Here is a 19,552-nt window from a genome sequence, read left to right as displayed (position 1 = left end):
AAGGGAGGGAGGAGGAGGATGAGGGGAGGGGGGGGGGGAGACACACAATTCATTTGACCACAGGGTGTTTTCATTAAGTTTTTAATAGTGTCAGCAAAAAAAATCAGGGTGGCTCTTACTCCAAGTGACGTCCATTATATGCACAAACTTTACAGTACAGCTTTCTGTTTACACCCTGTCAGCCAACACATGAAGCAACAGCCATGCCCATACACAAAAATAATGCCTTTAACTAATCAGATTGCTGCTGCTGATGGTGATGATGGTGCTGATGGTGGCCTGTGGTGATGATTATGTGATGTCTCTAGCTGATTCGGTGAAGATAGAGCCAGGTGGGGTGGGGGGGGGAGTACCGTGCACGTTTCACGAGCAGCGTTTTTGCATGTACATGCAGTTACATGTGATGTTAAACTGGGATCGAGTGTTAAAGCATGCATTCTTAACAGACACACCGCCTGCCGCTTATTTTTCTACAAAAAGAAAAGAAAAAAGAAAAGAAAAATGAGTATCGACATCTTAATAAATCACTCCCTTCTCTGATAAATAACCAAGTGCTGAATCCTGACCGACGCACCGTCACCATCAGTTACTGGTACATTCAAATACAAACCAGACATTTGTGTGATCATGCCAATTTGTAACGCGTACAGAACAGTGCAAAAACACAAAATTCATACCTGAGACTAGTCAGTATTTAGTCCCTTCATAACCTCATGATTTTTCTTCACGGTAATTGTCACATTTTTTGCTCCGCTCGCCATTCACTCAACAATATTCTCTTATACAACAGGAAACATGGGTGATATATGTACAGCAACAATGTATAGTGATTCATCAAGACACTTGGACAAACAATATGTGCTCATTTGGTCAAGAAGAGAAAAGGACATATGGCATTCAGTGGAATTTTTTAGCTGCACATACTTTAAAATGCTTGGTTCTGAAAACAACCTGCAACATGAATACTACAGTGCTAATAGAAATCAAAGAGCTCTTTATACATATTTATACAAAATGACAAACCTTTTTCTTTTTTTTTTTTGACATGTTATTTTCCTTCCATGTCGGGTGTCAAAGGCTTTCCTGTGGTTAAGGTGAGGTCCTTTGCTTCAATGCTTTTGAAATAAAAGTCAAGTGCAAAATAAAAAGGCTTTAATTTTCTTAAATGTTTTTCCACTGTTTGCTCCCAAGTGCTTTTTTTTTTTTTAAACAGAGCGAGTCTCCACCTCGATCTTCTCCTCCGAGTGCGACGACTCGGCTTCCTGGTGCGGTACGTTCGGCCGCACCGTCACCAGCGGACCCCCGCCGTAGATGGAGTGGAGGAAGTTCCACGTCTCCTCGGAGATCTGCCCCGAGTCCGCTCCTGCAGGGTCGGGGGGAACCAACACTTAGACACCACAGATATCCACACGGTTCAAAGCACAACAAGCAGTCGCGCTAATACTCAAACAAAAAAGGGTTTTCCTCATTTTAAGCTTCTTTCAATTCCTGAATGAAGATTAAAAATAACATATTTTCATAGCATAACAATAACCAAACAATATGACTCATAATAATAATAATAGTACCTTGTTTGAGTGTTAAATGGCCGTTCTTGTTTACTGTTATCTTGGAATTATCGATGGGTCCCGGCGGATCTTAAAGATGAAGAAAAGACAATTAGTCGTCATAATTTTCACAGCAGTAACACACATGCCTGTTTTACTTTATTTCAGATATATATTGTGTTCAAATCGTTTTAAAGAGCGATGATGTTAAAAGCACTTCCTGTCGCCCGCTTGCTACGGCAAGCAAACAAATATTAGAGGAGCAGAAGTCAGAGGAGCACAGACGTTTGCAGACGTGCCAGATGGAAGCTGTTATAAATAGATATGACATTACAAAGCAAGGAAAGGGGGAAAAAACGAGAGCAAGTGGAATAAAAATGAAATATAAAACTGGAAGCTTCCTTCTGCTGCAGCAGGAGGGAATCTGGACCCAGGGGACCGAGGCAAACGCTTTGAAGATGAATCGAGAGAAGAAACGGGACTTCTCGGTTCCTTTTGAACGTGAGCTGTTGTTGGTAACGAGAGGATGTCCCATGTAAAACAGTTAATTTACTCTCCTTCTCGACAAATGTATGGATGTGACATGTGTCGTTTGTTTGATGAGATAAATGTACATTGAACAAAATCACAGCAGCCGCGTTCATCACAACCAATCACAGGGACTCCAGTTTTAAAGACAACTGTCAAAGTGGGATAGAATGAGTTTTTAAAAAGGACATTTAAATCATTTAAATGCAAGACTTCTGTCCAATCACCATTGTCTTTTCCTTTGACAAAGCCCTCCCAATCGCGGAACCACTGCATGCTGATGCAGTATATGACCACTGGAGACTCCTCCTCCTGGAACGCCTTGTTCAACTTCAGAGAGGGAAGAGAGGGAGAGAGGAAATGGGGGAGGAGTGAGCAGCAGAGACAAGAGGGAGGAGAGAGGATGAAAAGGGATGGGGAGGAGAAACAGGGGGGGATGGGAGCAAAAAAGAAAATAAGTGAGGTTTAAAGGATTTACAGGAGAGGAGATGGAAAACCTAATCAATTATCTCTGCTTCTTATTCCAATCAAGGACAGTCTTAACACCACACAGCAACAAATTCATCTTTTTTGGAATTGACACAATCCCTTCTCTTCTCGTTCACTGCTCACTGAAGCTAATAACGTGCATCTGTCTCAATGCATTAATGATAAGGATTTCATCAGACTCACACCTCTCATCTCCTGCCGGGTGACAAGCACCAACACATGCAGCCTATCAACTGGTTACATTAGACTGGATAATACATCCTATACAGCACATACCCAATGAGTGACGGCTGCACACAGGCTCATTGACACATGACTAATTATCACTAACACTCATTTTTAACTGCATTTGGCTAAAAGCTTCTGTTGCTGCTTCGGATTTCGCTGACAAACGTTTGGTTTTAAAAGTCTTACCCGGACAAACATGTCCAGCTCCGACTTGCGCCGTTTCTCCGATTTTTCTATCTCAACCTGGCACGTGTGGCAAACGTACAGGTGGTTGACAGCTGGTCCTCCCCCGTACCTGCGGAGATGAGTCCACATTAGCTCACACAGATTGAACTATCACAACAAAGGACACGATAGTACGTACACATACGAGAACAATGGGAATGATGTGAGGTCTGAGAATGTTTAATCCCGTGTGTACCTGCTGTAGAGGTGATCCCACACGTTCTGCGGCAGCATTATCACCAGGTCATCAATGAACGTTGCTTTGTTGGGTGGAACGCCTGATGGAACAGTGGAACATTTTTAAAAGGGTAATGACTGTGTGTAGAGACGTCACAGGGAACACATTTGTTATGGATCCCTTTTGGAAATATTGTCACTTGTATTATAAATAGATAAATAGGCCAAGAAGCTGAACTATTTATATTTTTTGAAATACATCTCCATTTTCAAGCCCTTGAATCCTGAAATCATGGGAGAAAGAAAAAAGGCAAAACTAGGACACAGCAAAGCAGCTAAATGTGAGCACGCGGAAAAAGCAGTGGCATTTTGCTTCAACACAGAGGAACTGGCAAGATAATGTAACAAATGTGATGCTTGAATGCTAAAGAAAAAATATAATTATAATCATTAGTAGCAGTCATTCATAATATTCTTAACTTTTCTCCATATAAAAACTAAAGAAACATGAAGACACTCTCAATTAGAAAAATCTCTCCTGGAGAAACGCTGCCAGAGGCCTTATGCAGTAAAATATATGTTTCTAATAACAGCCTTGGTTAGGAAAGTGGAAATAAGCTGAAATACTTTGTAATCGGACGGAAAATGAAACAACAGTCCACACTGCTGCAAAATCATGGTTTCACTGCACTGATATAATCTAACCAGCCGGGTGTTATGTGCTCGTAGCTGCAAAGAGGAAAATAAACCTGTGTGTTCATATTTTCACTATAAGCACATTCTCTACTGCCACTGTGACCCAACAGCTTTTATTATAAATTCACATTTTCCTCCTTCAATTTCAACTCTATCATTTCTGGCATGAATCGAGGACAGAAAAAAAAGAACAGAGCGTGAATGGCACAGACCGTTCAAGAATCGTTCCCTCTTCCCTTCTAAAAGGAGAAAGATGGATCATCTGCACAAAGAGGAGTAAAACCCCCTTTTGAAGTCTGCTACGTTGTCAGGGGAATATTCTACAGTCTTTGTCAAAGTGAAAAATCCCCGTCCAGGATGAAAGCAAGAGCTGTGATAAGACGGGTCCCAGCACAATCTTTCCAAACTGTTTAGACACAAGGCGCGGAGAGGGATCCGTTCTGACCTCTGGGCGTTGTCAGTAAGAAAAAGGAATGTGTCATACGTACCTCCATGCGAACACAGGAAGTCGTCATTGGAAATAGGCCCCGGCTCAGCAAAGGTCTTGAACTTGTTGAGCCACTGGCGGGAGATGTAGAACTGCAGAAGGCTGGGCTCCATCATGCTGAATAAACCCGACACCCTCCTACGTTCTTTCACTGCGTCCTCGCTGCTCTTTCTGTGACGGGAACAGACCACAGATGAATCACTGCCGCAACGGAGTAATCAAAAGTAAGATGCAAGTTCTGAATATCAGAGCAGCACGGTGCTACAGGGGAGGACTGTGTCTGGGTCAGTGTAGCTGCTCACGTCGAGTGCGGTAACTTACTTATAGAAGAGCACATAGGCTTCAGCGTTCTGGACACAGGATTCTGACACCTCGGTCACACTTTGGTCGTCAAATTCATACCACAGATTGTTCGCATCGTTCCTGCAGTAGGCTATGTAGTGGCCACCTGGGATTAGAGGGGGGGGGGGGATGTCGTTAGAGCAGCATTCACCAACCTAACAAGTACATGTGAAATTCTTCTCTACACGCTAATGAATGCAGGACACTCCTATGTGCCAACTGATGGCAGATGCACCAGTCTGGTGCAGAAAGGGGAGCGACTGAGCCCACTCACTGCTGGCAGTGCCGTGGTGACAGATGACTGACAGCAGGTCATAGTTGGTGGTCTGGGCGGAACTGTCCTTGGCCAGGAAAGGCTGCACATCCAGGCCCTCGAGCGGGAAGGAGACGTGGGTGCCGATCTTGGTAGAGAACATCAGTTCGTGTCTGAAGCGTTTCAAGTGGATACACAAGATCTGGAGTAAAAGGAACACATTTTATTTTAGAAATCCAGTGTGTGAAAACATGGAGGATTAAGATTTTGTTTTTTTAATGATACAAAGTCTGAGAGTCTGTTTACCTCTGGCAAACTTTGCATTTTACAAAATTTTACTCCATTTCGTAATCTAGGAGAAAGAAAGAAAGAAAATGGGTAATCATTACATTTATTTTCCTCTTTTATTCATGTGAAATCAGTCGTGCAGTTTAGTATTTAAGGCACCGAAAATGCTGTACTCACTTCTTGCATTTTTCACAGCTGTACATGTTGTCTCCTGGAAAATAACAAACACCGTTATCGAGGCTTGAGTCTCAGTGTTTGTGTTGGCAGAACAGATTTACACCCACTTGCTTACCCTTTAGTTCATCTCTGGCGAAGAAAGCTGCAAGACAATCTTGTAGCGTAACCACTGGACCCCAGAACCAACTGAACACAAACAAGAGCACATTTTGAACAAAGAGAGCAAAGGGCTACAAGTGCCTGGTGTGAAAACATAAATAAATATAGCCTTGATATCACACACACACACACACACACACACACACACCTCTTGATGTATTCCATGACGAAAGAGATCCAGCCCTGTGCTGCATAAGCTTCCCCACAGGAGCCTGCTTTTATCATGGAGGTCTGGTGGGTGGAGGAGTGGAGCTTGGCCAGGTCTTCCTTCCCCGGGATGGGCAACGAGATATCCTGGAAGTTCTCCAGGGTCACAGACACCTGCCACACACACAACACATGCACAGCTATTAGAAAATAACCACATTTCGAAATGGGTGCCGATATGATTGAAGGTGATTTGCAGTGGAATATTATGTTCAGTACGGCATAAATATCACAACATGTGAAACAAAAGAGGACCAACAAATAGAACAGCAGTGCAAAGGAACATGAGAACCAGGCAACAAGAGTGACTTTCCAGTAATAATCCTTTCTTAAGGACCCTGAATGTCTCCTTTACTGCTGTTCCTCTCAGCCTCTAAACAATCCCGTTGTGTGTAAAGAGAACTGACCCGGTCACAGGTGAGGCACTGAACTGAGCTGACAATGGTCCCATCGAACACGTCTGAGATGACACTGCGGTATTTCTTCTGCCGCTTGTTCTTTGGTGGAGAGTATGTGGTCACTGCTGTGGGAAGTCAGACAGAGGGAGAAGATGTGAGAAGAATACTCTGCAGGGTTTCAAATCTAATCGAAGCTTTCAGTATAGATATGACTTCATCTGATAATCCACAAATACCTTTCTTATGTGCAGGGTTAATGCTGGGCCAGCCGGAGGAGGCTTTGGGGGGGCTGCTGGAGATTTTGGGAATGTGTCCCTCCATTGGGACCGGACTCTGAGGTCTTGTGGAGTTGGATATCTGGATGTCTGGGAAGGAATCTAGAGGGAAGCAGGATAAATAGAGTTTTCATCCTTTATCTGTCCAGTAGCACTAGCAAAAGGAAAGACAAATTGTATATGACAGAGAGTGCAAGGGAGCGCGCCTCGTCATTATAATTACCTGATGTTCTGCCCTGAACCTTGATGGCTCCCTGGCTGCTGATAATAGGTGTGTTCTCTGTGGTCGTGTCAACATCTTTGTCCATGTCCCCTCCAGAGCTTCCACCGTGGACACCATGAACTCCGACACGATACAGATCATTAATCATGTTCTTCTCCTTCTGCCACTCCCTGTTGGCCTGTATCTCATCTTGCTCCGGAATCAGCATCTCAGCCTCGTTGGTGTCTTCCACGCGCACATTCCCGCCCTGCATCTCGTTATCAGCGCGGTCGCTGCTGCCGCAGGACTCACATGACTGGAAGTCGTTGTCTGACTGACTGTGGCGGTCCTCCTCGCGGCTGTTGTCCACTGTGATGCCGTTGGAGTGGTCGTAGGGCTCGAGCAGAACCTCCTTCAGCTCCTCGTGGAGTTGATCCATCAAGCAGCGCAGAAACTCCTGGGAGTCCTGGAGATCGGAAAAAGTTTTATTTTCATCTAAATGTGAGTTGGGACAGCACATTACTTACAAACAGTATAAAGTATAAAAACAGCACAAATTCTTCCAGCGTATAATCAAGTTGGACAAACAGCTATTGCTTTCTGATCACAAGTAAGAACCACTTCTCCGTTTATCCCAATTCTGCATCAGAAATGTGAAAACGAATGCTCGTGAACGTGTTATCAAACTTAATGAACCTCAGACATCCGATCTCCTGCTCAAGCCAAATGAACTCCCCTCTCCCAGGACCTGGAATGTTAACTTCATTCATAGTAATGCTAATTCCAAGGCTGTGAAGCCCAACATGGCGTGACAAATGAATATTCCTCAGCTAACTCCTCTGAATAAACACTGGCAAGCCGGGAGGAAACAGGCTCCTTTATCGTTTCACCAGTCAGGCATATAAATCCCTTATTTACAGACACTGGACAAAGACAAGATGTGCTGTAGCAAACAACGTCTTTTAAAATCCTTTATATGCACAACGCAGGAGTCTGGAATCAATTCAAACAGTTTACGTTTAGGTTTAAATGGAGAATTTGTGTGTGAATGAAAAGTCTGCAGCTCTGAGGAAGTGAGGGGCAAAGGATTTAAGTTTATCTGGCTGAGTGGTTAGAGATGGAGTGAATGTAATTTCAATGAGCATCGAGGGTTATGGAGTGGAAAAGAAAAAAAGGAGAGACTATGTGATCTGGGACAACTTCAGAGTCTGGACATTAGACCCATTATAAACGCAGCGGAGCACAAAGTCAAACTCGAGGAAAGGTTTAGTGACGAGCACGTTTTTGTGTTTCATGCTGTAAACAAACATCATGACAGATAAGACAACAACCAACAAACCGACCAGTTTCAATACTCTTATTATTTCAGTATTACATTCACATTTACTAATTCTAAACAGATTTTTTCAGTTCATGTTTTATTTACTGTGCATAATGAATATGCATGCTTGTGTTGCATGTATATTTTACCATCTGTGATGACTCACCTGCTGAGAATATCCCCTGAACATGGGATTTATGGCTTTGATCCCTTGGAACAAGTTGGTTGGGACGACGTAGGAGGGTCTGTAATGTGACAAAACACAGCCCGGTTAATAGAAGTACAGTCATAAACAATATCATAACAAAGTTTAACATCATGTAGAGAGGAAAATACTTAGTGATATGATCTATACACTGTATCCAATGTTATTCATGAATTATAAGTAAGCTGTGGCTTGTGGGAAAACGTATATGTACTTTTAACTCTAACAACAACTAAAAAAGTGAAACATAAAGAAACCACCTACCTGTTCTTGTGCCACAGGTCGGAAACTAGTTTCTGGTAACTTTTGCAGAGTGCGGGCTTCTTGTCTGTCCTCACAATGCCACCACATTCAAGAAAGAACTGCGTCAACGGCGGGCTGCAGTGGAGAGGGGGAAGCATTTATCACACGTGGGGACTAAACAGGCTTTGACTATTATAATGTTTGACTGAGGAGTTATTTTATTGTTGTGAAAAGCTTATAATGAGGTAGTTATTGCCAAAACCTAAATATAATCTGAAATAAATCAAAGATATAAATTGGTGAAGTATGAGAGTGTGCACAATTATTATAATATGTTATGTTTGCAAATGTGTACTTTTGAAACCAGAACAAATGCTAATCATTTTAAGTTTAGTATTTTTTTTCTATCATATTCACTAAGCAGAAAAATGCTCAAATGGAAATCCAGTTCAGCATTTCTACATAGTGCTGTATTTTTCCTTTGTTTTATTTCACTTGCAGAGTGGGAAAACGTCCAGGACACTGGGAATCGCTGATAAAGAGAAACAGCTGATGAGATTCTGTTTGATGGATGCAGAGCGGAATTTGCCAGAAAAAGAGACAAACTACAGGTTGAACAAGGCAGAGAGAGTTCCTTTCCCTTGGAGAGAGAAACGTCCTTCAAACGTATTAATGACCCGACAGAGAGTTCAAGAAGCAGCGTTCAAACAGCAAAGACATGAAAGTGCAGATTCAGAAGAGGTCCCTCCTTCTGCAGCTGCGTGACTCACTTTCTCCTATTTCTGGAATGTGATTTAGATTGCAAATTTTGACCCACATCTTTCTCCATTAGGCTCGAATCCAGACGAGGCATCATCAGTTTAATAAAAAATAAAAAAAATGAAAAGATGCAGCTTCTGAGTAGAAAAAAGTAGGAGACAAAAAGTAAGCAATAACACAGTCCCACTTTAAGTGACCACACCGACAATCCAATCAAAAAGACTGAATCAGATATGTGCAATTCAGTAAACAGCAAAAGAAAACGAGGGTGACTGGGGGAGAAAGGGAGGCACAAAAAGACGTGGTGAGAGAGGAAAAAGAAAAGAGGAGAGGGGGCAGAGCAGATGGGGAAAGAGTTGGTGTTCATTTGTAACAGAAGACCCTACAGGGATCTACAAAAGGCCATTTCTGCCATCTCAAATGGTGCACTGCAGCAATTTTCACTCAGCCGTCACTCTCCCAAATGAGCACAGCCACGGTCGTTTCTCACAGTCGACCAGAAGCAGGCGGCCAGGGAATTAAAAAAAAGAAAGAAATAGAAGCAAATGGCTACTGAAGAGAAAGAAGCGCGTCTGAAGAGCAGAGTCAGAGAATGGGGACGGGGACGTGGAGAAGATGTGTTGAGGGACAGAGGGACAGAGGGAAGGTAAACAGAGGGCCGGGTCTCACCAGTTGGACAGGGCCTGGAGGGCAGCGTTCATGTAGCAGGTGTTGCCGATGTTCTTCAGCCCCGTCAGGCCTGAGGGACACAGAAACACACAGAGGAAATTAAAACAAGCCACTCATCAAACCCGTGCGAATGTGATGGCAGCCAGGAACCTCTTACATTAGTTAGACAACCCTTTCCATTTCGATATTAATATTTTACAATGGGAGCAGAGAAAGTGGCCGCCTGGTGTATTTTAAATCAACTATGACGGATTGGTTTTAAAAGTTGTTTTCCCCGAGCAAAGCGGAGAAACGTTATTCATGATCTCATACGCGGGTTGTCAGAGTCACGTCAGACAAAACACAGCTGTTAATATTAATGCCTTTTCCTGCTCCTACGATTAGGAAGTATAATGTTGCCATGGAGTCAGTAAAGTTAGTTAAGTTAAGTATTCGCTCTGAGCAGGTCCTGTTTGTAATCTACCAATGAGTGTCCAGACAAATATCCTTGTTACTGTGGAAAACTTTAAAATGTGATGATTCTCAGGCAAGTTCTGCAGTTGGAAGGAGCAACTCTTTCTTTTTCTAAGAGGATTTATTTTGTGAGAGACACTGGGGGGATAATCGTCTGCTCGGAAGCTGAAGGTCAGAGCGGATCTAAAAATACGGGGATCACTTCTGCTGTAGAAGTTCAAATTTGACCGAACTATGACTCGGTAGGAAGCAGCAGTCAGACCGAAAAATCCTTAATTGCCCTCCATGAGGCATGTGTCACAGCCGCTGCTGCAGCTCCAGTCGTTGACCACAATGGAGCAAAATCAGCCAAATCACAATAGGAGCGAGGCGAGCGTCCCTTTCACCTCACGCAGCACCTTGGCTTTGACAGTTAGAAAACTCGGATTTCACATGACCAGACGTTACTCTCACAGAGCCCAATTACTCCGCCGCCTAATCATATGATCCGTGTTACAAAAATAACCAAAAGCGGCGACTGCTGCCAAACGGTGAGCTGCACCGCGTGAGGTTCAACAAAACATATGTCAGCCGGTGAAGCCGGTGTGTGTCTCGCTGTGTTTGAGAACATTATTTGCATTGGTGGCTCCAGTGGGATTGACGCTCTCAACACTGAAGTGTGAGCTGCTCAGAAGCAGACTGGAGTCACGTATGGCGCTCTGTCATTTTCTTTACATTTTTGTGGTATGGGTCTCCTCAGCCGTCACCAGCAGCGCTCTGTGTTCCAGGTGATGTTTCCGGATGTTGACGGGGGTCTCTGCGGTGCGTTCAAGAACAACTTTTAACACCAGACTCGAGGCGTCAGTTCCTACTTTGAAGTCTGCTTGGTGTGTCAGCGTCTTTTAAAACACTCTCCTCGATGCAACCGTTTACTGATCTTATTAAATCCAACCACAAGCTTCTCTTTGAACTAAAGCAGCAGCTGATTACCGAGCTCCTGTGTCTGAGGGTTTTCAATTTGAATTCTGTCACACTAAGAGATAACATTTTACTCACCACACTTACTTCAGCAGTATAAGATTTAAAAATGATAATATTGGAAAGAATAATGTCTACTGCAGCAGCACTGAAACTCTACATATGGACATTTAACAAATGTTGCTGCTTTATTTACAGTAATAAAACCTTTATGTTGAAATAAATTAGTTTAATTGTAGCTGATATTTGTGGAAATAACTGATATTGTGTTTGTGGTATTGTGATTGACAGCAAGACAAAAAAATGCAGCATGCGAGTGGATAATATAGACATTGACCTAGTTGTTAGATTTTTGATGATATAATGATCTTATTCTTGATATATTAGAAGCATTTTAGCTTGTGTCATTCGTGTTATTATGAGGCTCATCACTTCCTCTGTGTAAGCTGACCTCTGGCACGCGGGTCCTCCTCTTCCTCAGTCTCCATGTCCAGGTCCTCGCAGCCTCCATTAGGGGGCACCCTCAGAGAGGTTGGGCTCCCAGGGGCCCTGCTGCCATCCTGGAGGAACGACAACACACGCCAGCCTCATCATAAAAATGTATTGTCCAGTAAATGAATAACGGTACAACTTGACTGGGAGTCAGAATGACAGCCGAGGACATGGTTATGTAACTGAGTGATAGTATAGTAAGCATGGAACGTAAACCTTTCTATTCAAACATCACAGACTGGAAAATAGAAAACCATCATGGTGCTTTTTGTTGTTTATCTTCAAACTGGCTTGTGACTAAGTAAGTAAATATATTTTAGCTTTAAGCTGTATGTATAATATAATCTTGTGTAATAAATAGATGGGAGTCTGCTCTTACCTGGCCTGCACTCTGTAGAGGTGGGAGGGGTTTGCGGTTGGCGCGGGGCGAGTGCGGACCGAGTTTACGCTCCAGGAAAACCTCCTTGCCGCAGGCGTAGCACCACACCCGCAGCGTGGTCAGGTTCACCGTCAGGTTGTGCCGCGTCTCCTGCACACACAGTTATCAAAAGAGAAAAACGTTTTGTGAAAAGACGTATCAGACAGTGTAAACAAAGCTAAACAAAAAGACTGTTAATATTTATCCCAGAGCAGTTGATAAAGCACGTCGTTATCAACAAGATGCTTTGGAATCTGAAACACAATCTTCCAATCAGTATCTCGTTAGTACCTGTTGCTTTGGCTCTTATATAACAGATACACAGGAGGTGTGACTGCTCTTGTCTTGGTCTGCAAAACTCTTTGGTGTAGAAACTCTAAGGTCAAATTGTGGCACAGCAAACAGGCTGAACAAAATGCTTTCTCTGAAACATAATGCAAGTTTTCAGCCCAAATACTTGGTGTGATTGACAGAATAAATACACACAGTACAGAAAAGACAGGTGTATAAAAGGACTACAACTGCTGATTTGGCCAATGTTCTCAAATTGATCATTTATTTTGAAACGACCTGTTTAATCGTACCAAAGGTCCAAAGATATTCAGTTTACTATCAAATCAGAAGAAGAAAAAAACCTTACAACACAGATACTGGAACAAGGCCATTATTTGTATTTGTGCAAGAAAATCAATTAAATAATTTTCTGTCGACAGACTAGTGCAGACCTCTGCTGCTGTGGGGAAATGGCCGAGTTCTGCTGACCCACTGCTGCTGTGACAAACACCAGCAGCCTGGCAGGTCGACAGGAACCTGAACGTGAGCAGCTGCCGACCAGCAGACTCTACATTATTCATCAAGGCTGCGTAAGCCTTCACACAGAGGGGCACAGCAGAGCCGGGTGGGCTGAGGGAACACACCAGACCATGAAACTTCCCCAGTTTAAATCATTTATGAAGGGAAGTACAGCAGGTACGGGAATTAATAACCAGCTGGATTTATCGGTCTTAGAGGATCTTTGACCAGCCCGCCCAATGTGTTCTATTACAATAGAGTGTGTGTGTGGCTTTTATAGTGATACTTTATGGCAATTAATTTCAAGTCTGGTTTGATGAATTGGTGAAGGTCGTACCTTAAACAATTCATGCAAAACAAATCATTAATGCTTCTTGTGCTGACACTCACACACAGAACAGGGACATAATGTAAAACCTGTCTAATCGTGGCAGCGACTGTAACATTCATGTAAATCCAACATCAGCTTCAGTGTGTGTTTTTATCTGCTTTATCTTCTGAGTAAGAAGCAGGTTGGATCTCCCCTCTGGTCCTTACTGACCAAACTCAAATAAAAAATACAATTCAAATGTTTGTAAAACTGCTAAATAACTGGTCAACATATGTGATATTTTAAGAGGAAAAACAAGAAGCCTGAAAACAACTTGTCTGTGGTAACCTAAAAAGAATGATTTGCAAAGTTTACAGTTAATTGAATTTGCTTTAGAAGTTGGTTTCAGTGCATAATGATACTTGAAACACTATCTATCCAAAAATACTAACTATGTGTCCCATTTTCTAAGCATAGAAGTGGAGCTTCTTCTAACTATAGCTGACCCAGTTTTAACTTATAACCTCTTATTTACTCATATTACTTAAGTTCATAGTTTGAATAGCAGTGGCCCTAACTCCCATGTACTGCTGCACCTGCTCTGATCCAACCCGAGTCGTTCTCACTGCACAGTCAAGAGATTAAAATGTTTCCCTCCCCTCAGGGCCTCCAGAGCACTAATTAAGCGTGGCCTTTATTCTTACAAGATTTAAAGATGGCTGCCACTGGAAAAACACAAAAGGCGGTTGTCAGGCTGCACAGGCAGGTATCCCAGAGAAGGCACCAGATATCATGTTCGCTGTGATATCATTTAAAAATGAGCCTGCTAATATTTAATATCTTTACCAGCATGTTCTGTATCCGATATCTGGGTGAAGAGCTCCGCTTCTGAGAAGGTTTGCACTCAAACAGGCTCTTCTTCGACAAACGCTTTGAGCGTTTGTGCAGATGCTAATAAGAAGAGCAAATTACATGTTTGCTTTTTGTCTCCTTCACTTCGTCCAAACCCGAGTTGGCTGCAGGAAAAGCCTTAGTCAATGCTGAGAGCACTGGAGGCTGAGTAGAGCTTTAGAGAAGTCAGTAGGGGCAGATACTGTAACCATGGAACTGACAGAACCAGTGTATCTCCCCCACTTCCCAGAGGAATGGCAATTAATAATGGATGATCCACTGCTGAAACGGCACTGAATGTGGAGATGTAGGCAGACAGTGTTGCCTTGATGGTGTTTAACAATGCATGTCCTTAAAAAGCTAAAAGATGCACGTGCAGGCTTTTTGATCATGGAGAGAAATCTTTAAAAATAAAGTGTTGCTGGAGGCTGTTTTTATTTCAAGTCAAGGCTCCAGGGACTATGAAGTGGTATTCCTGTCCTGGACTCACATCTGTGCCTCATCTGCTTCTCTCCTTACACCTCCTCTCCTCTTTGGGTTACATACTTTTTTTTAATTCAGTATCACAATCACGATCTCCTCCCTTTCAGTCCCATCCCTTCTTCTCTCTTTTCTATAAATGAATTATCATTTTTCCTGCTGAAAGGCAATGAGTAAGTTCTCCAATCTCCTACCTGCGAGTGGACAGTACTGTGGTCAGTGTGAGATTCTCCACATCCTACATACGCACAGCCATTCTGGAGGGAGAAAACAAAGGATGGAGAAACCAAGGTGTTAAAAGTTACAATTCCTGTTGGAAACAACGTGTTAGTGAGTTATATTTCAAACTGTCTTACCTTTATCTTTATCTTTATCTTTATCTTTATCTTAACTTTATCTTACCTCCAAACATGCCCACAAATTTGGTCCTCCAACTTTACAGTCTTGACACTGGCCCTAGAAAAAGAAAAAAGACGACACTCGGGTAAGAATCACGTTATTTTGAAATTGAAATCAGCGAGAGAGCACCAAACGTCAGAGGCAGACAGGAAACCAAAGCATATCTGTGTCAAATTCAGACTCTGTGAAGTGATATTAAATAAGCGATTATTAAAAAGAGAGGGTCACTCACATGGGATTTCTGAATTAGTTCCTCCTTTGTGATTTCCCCCACACAGTCCAGGTGGGGGCAGTCACAGTTGGACACCAGTGGCATGGCTCACCCACAGGTCTGAGACAGAGAGAGACAGAAAGAGACAAAATGTTTTAAGAGGTAACATTTTGGGTCGGGTGACTTCTTGTTATGAGAAAGTTTATCAGCCCCACATTAGATACTTGATACAGCGATAGGAGACGCTGCTCATCCAAGGAACAGCGCAGAGGACAAGAAGAACAGCCGCTTGTAACTCGAGTCACCGCCACACAACATGTTTTTCCATACCGGCACCACTAACAAATTCCTCTTATTATCTGCCCCTGACACGCCAAGCAGCACATCACGCCACAGCTGTCAACAACTCGTGGCAGCGGCATCGTATGAATAGTTGTGTCATTAAGGTTTTTTAGTGCTGACATGGCAGGGAAATCAAGCCAACACAAATAATTGAATGGAGAACAAATATTCTTCAAACAAAGCCCGAGTAAATTAAAACAAGCTTATTGACAAAGACAAAATTGTGAATCTAGACACATGTATCTTCATGTGACAATGCATTTGTTCCATTTGACCGCAAGAAATGTAAAATTAAATTAAACAATGACCTGTAATGCAGATTTTTTTGTTTTATAGTCACTCTCCATTTCCGTTGCTGGTGGTCAAATGGGGACATTTAATCCAGCAGAGCAGAAAATGCTGCAGAGTCCAGGCAGCCAGCAAACACAACTGTGTTCATCCTCTGCTGCTGTTACAGTCAGTGGAGATGAGGGGCAGAAATGTTGAAGAATTAAACACAACATCAGGATATTAATGTGTCAATTAGCTCTGTCTTGTAGCCCAATTTTAAATCAGAAATAAAGTAGAGCAGATTTGGTCCACAAATGCCGGTTTCTCTGGAGCAGTAGCCTGCACAGGTATATTTATATTCACTTTCTCGCAAGTCTGTCTTTATACTCCTGTGATCTTTTACCTTTGAAATAAGGATTATGTACAGAAAACTTAAGACAGATATCTTTCTAGTTGTGGCTAGTTGTCTTTGGGATGATACATTCATACATCTACCTTAACTGACTGTAACTTGTAAAAACGTCATCCCCTGTTGCACTTCTGTTTTTCAGTGTGTATGGAAAGAGGAAGCTGGGACGCCCTGTACATTAGTATTAGACTCAACCACTGGTGCTTTCTAGAATCAGGCTTCTTGAGAAGGCTGCGGTTCCTTCTCCTCCACTGAAGGAACCAGGCTCACACTCAGTTCGCCCTCAGGGCAGCAGGGGGATTTACGTGCAGATTGACAGAGGACGTGCTGAATTAATTGCAGGGAGTCAGTTAATAATTCACTTTTTATTGATACTATCCTAAAAGTGTAATAACCCTCATGGATCTTAACGACTATTGCCTTTCCCCGGCTGAGTTCTCTGCCGACCTAAAACTTGTAATAACAATGCGCCTGTTGCCCAAAAAGAACTAAATCATTGAACGTGCAGCCGCTTTGCCCGTAGTGGATACACCACGTGTGGTTCTGGCTGGAGGTTGCACACTGACATTCAGGTGTTCAACCAGGTGTTGAGGTGTCAGTGTCACGATGACAGCAGCTCACAGCTCTCTACTGTGATTCAGCACATTCAAACCACGCCAACGTGGTAAATACCACTTGCCCTGAGTGTCACAACATACCAACCTACTTTAGACCACAGGGCCGGCTTGACAGCAAACATGTAAGACAGCTGGATACAGAAAATGTGCCAAGACATCACATGTTTGTATGTTGGTGGTTGATAATGTGATAGTTTGTGATGATTTTTGATTTAATTCAGGGGTCCAGACATTAAACCTAATGCAGACACAAAGCACTGAATAGATCTGCAATGTTTAGTTTGTCAATCAATCCAAAGAAAAGTAGCTCACAACTATTTTGACAATCAGAAAATCATTCAAGGGATTTTTTGAGCAAAGACGTCAACAAAAACTAAACATTTGACGAGGTCACTTTACGAACTTGCTGCATTTCTTGTTCTTACATTATGGTAAATTGAATATTTTGAGATGTGTGATGTTGGTGGAGCTAAACAAGAAGTTAAATTACATCACCTTGTGCTTCAGGATATTACGATGGTCATTTCTAAATGTTTGCTGCTGTTTCATGAGCAACTAATCAGGAAAATAACCATGAAAACAGATGAAGAAGCAGCCTAACGACCGCCCACCCAGGAACACGTCAATCCTCACGTCAAGTTCATGGCCAGTCTTGCACAACCCAACACACGTGCTTCCTCATCTGATCACCGCCCATCTACGAGTCTAATAATGAAAACTGTCTTATCGGACTGAACTTACACAAAGTCAACGAACCCACAGGGTCTCGTGAGATCCACTACAGGTTTAACCGGGCATCCGCTCAAAAGGTCAACAAACTCCCCGAGCCTCGGAGAACGATCACTACGATCCCAGCCGGCGCTACGCACCAGGGAAATGTGATTAGCCGGTGGTTTCACGGTGGAGCCTCCGGCGGACACGCAGAGACAAATCAGACACCCGAGTGTTTCCTCATCATCATCATCACACCCTCCTCACCCTCCTCATCCTCTCTCTCTCTGTCCCCACAACACACACGATCACTATGATTGTGATTACAGCGATAACAAAGTGGGAGATTTGAATCTGCACCAGGAGGTGGCACAGCCGGTCAGGGTGGGGCAGGCCAGCCGGTGGTAATGAAGCCGATATGATGCAGTATTAGTCCGGATCACAGTGAAGTGAGCAGCTGAAACACTCATATATATATATATATATATAAACACAGTAAAACCAATACAACGTCAATCCAAGTGCCTTTGTAGCGTTGATTAGCAGGAAGCCCATTCGCCGTTATGTTTAAAAACAACGTAACGTTACCTTGCAGCTGAAGGTCTTAAAACAAAAAATGTGACGTATTCGAGGGGGTAAAACAAATGTCCCACCCGGGTTAAGAGACAAGTATCCGGTGTATCCAGAGGTGGAAGGAGCCGGGGCGTGATCCAGATGTGCGGCTCCGGCCTCCACTGCTCACACGGAGCTGTCAAAAGCAGGCGAGGCGCTGACAGCGTCACAGTCCCGACTAGCGAGCCTTAGCCTGCTAGCGTTAGCTTGCAGGCTAACGCCCGGTCATGTAACGGGTCTTTTGGTTCCGCACGCAGGCTACAACACCGCTAACAGCCCCCCCGGGGATCAGGGTGGAGGGGTCCGGCTTCAGAAGGACCCCGCCGGAGGGGGTTCAAATAGCTAACCACCGACAACCATCTCGTCAGTGGTCATGCTAGCTAGATGCTAACAGGCTAACTGTGCATTACACGATCGCCGTCGCTCCCACTGCGACTGCAGCGGGGACAACACACGGTGACCTGGCGTCTTACCTGCAGGACAGACAGAGACACGCGGGGGTCGCTCGGGTGGATTCAGTGGAGCTCAGGGGGGGCGGGGGGGGGACAGGAGACAGATTCAGGCTGAGTTCGGAGACATTTCTCTGGAGCGGAATCCTTCACGTTTAACGATCACCGTCGCTCAGCGTGGTTGCTAACGTTACAACTGTCTCCGCCCCTTTCCGGTGTAGAAACAAAAAATAAAATAAAGTCATTTAAACCTGCTGCAAATATCTAATCTCATTTTCATACAAAATCCATTTATGCTTATGTATGATTATATTTATATGGTGTCACAATGTGCTCAGTTATATCAAACTAGTTATGAGATATTAATTAAGTTTCAAAACATACGCAGTAAAAGTGTGTTATAGCAATGGGACTAATGTGAAATAACCTACATTGGTCTTGATTATTATTAAACATAATCTGCGTATTTATACTTTGAATAGATACATTTTTCTCTCATGTTTTTATATTTAAAAATATATGTATTTTAATGTTTATTTATTCAAAAGGGACAGTGGACATGAAACAGCACAATTGTACAAGTAATGATCCAAACTGCCTGAAATGATGATGCCTCCTCCCTCATTGAAGAATCTATAAATGTGCAATAAATACATAAACTAATATATACTGTATCACTGAAAGTTCATTTTTCGTTGAAGTTCAAGTTTGCCGTTTATTAGGAACATAGAAGTGTTGATTCAGCTCTCCTGAAGGTTCACTGTGTCAGATGAAAGGGATCTATTGTCACAAATTGAATATAAAATATCCTAGTGATGTTTTCACTACTGTGTTTCATCTAAATTGTATGAATTGTGGTTGTCT

At 43.0% G+C, this 19,552-nt stretch overlaps 1 protein-coding gene across 2 annotated transcripts; it reads right to left on the bottom strand.

Moving 5' to 3' along the window:
- Positions 1–65: 65 nt before the first annotated feature.
- usp33 (ubiquitin specific peptidase 33) lies at positions 66–18,891 on the bottom strand. 2 transcript variants are annotated; one of them, XM_034612493.1, is made up of 24 exons: positions 18,713–18,871; positions 15,300–15,398; positions 15,071–15,124; positions 14,863–14,925; positions 12,157–12,306; positions 11,737–11,845; positions 9,876–9,945; positions 8,469–8,582; positions 8,166–8,244; positions 6,700–7,144; positions 6,438–6,578; positions 6,211–6,326; positions 5,745–5,917; positions 5,553–5,623; positions 5,438–5,471; positions 5,279–5,324; positions 4,994–5,174; positions 4,699–4,825; positions 4,379–4,548; positions 3,214–3,295; positions 2,979–3,087; positions 2,303–2,405; positions 1,569–1,637; positions 66–1,363 (listed from the first exon to the last, which is right to left on the bottom strand). In XM_034612493.1, exons 2-24 carry the CDS (start codon positions 15,381–15,383, stop codon positions 1,206–1,208), a joined length of 2,748 nt encoding a protein of 915 aa, XP_034468384.1. In that variant the 5' UTR covers positions 15,384–15,398; positions 18,713–18,871; the 3' UTR covers positions 66–1,205. The 2 variants fall into 2 exon arrangements, with proteins under 2 accessions (XP_034468384.1, XP_034468385.1); XM_034612494.1 differs by lacking the exon at positions 2,303–2,405 and having other exon boundaries at positions 1,215–1,363; positions 18,713–18,891.
- Between the last annotated feature and the right edge of the window lie 661 nt (positions 18,892–19,552).

Source organism: Hippoglossus hippoglossus, chromosome 17 (genome assembly GCF_009819705.1).
Source record: "Hippoglossus hippoglossus isolate fHipHip1 chromosome 17, fHipHip1.pri, whole genome shotgun sequence".
In the NCBI taxonomy this organism is placed as follows: Eukaryota; Metazoa; Chordata; class Actinopteri; order Pleuronectiformes; family Pleuronectidae; genus Hippoglossus; species Hippoglossus hippoglossus.
The sequence above is the reverse complement of the archived record's forward strand: the minus strand, read 5'-3'. Positions and strand labels throughout refer to the sequence as shown.

Excerpts from the sequence above, each read along its gene's own strand:
- usp33 (XM_034612493.1), bottom strand. The coding sequence starts at position 15,383 with ATGCCACTGGTGTCCAACTGTGACTGCCCCCACCTGGACTGTGTGGGG. Across the intron at positions 6,579-6,699 it reads GGTTCAGGGCAGAACATCAG|ATTCCTTCCCAGACATCCAG; the intron begins GTAATTATAATG and ends GCTTCCCTCTAG. Across the intron at positions 5,918-6,210 it reads AGTGCCTCACCTGTGACCGG|GTGTCTGTGACCCTGGAGAA; the intron begins GTCAGTTCTCTT and ends TGTGTGTGGCAG.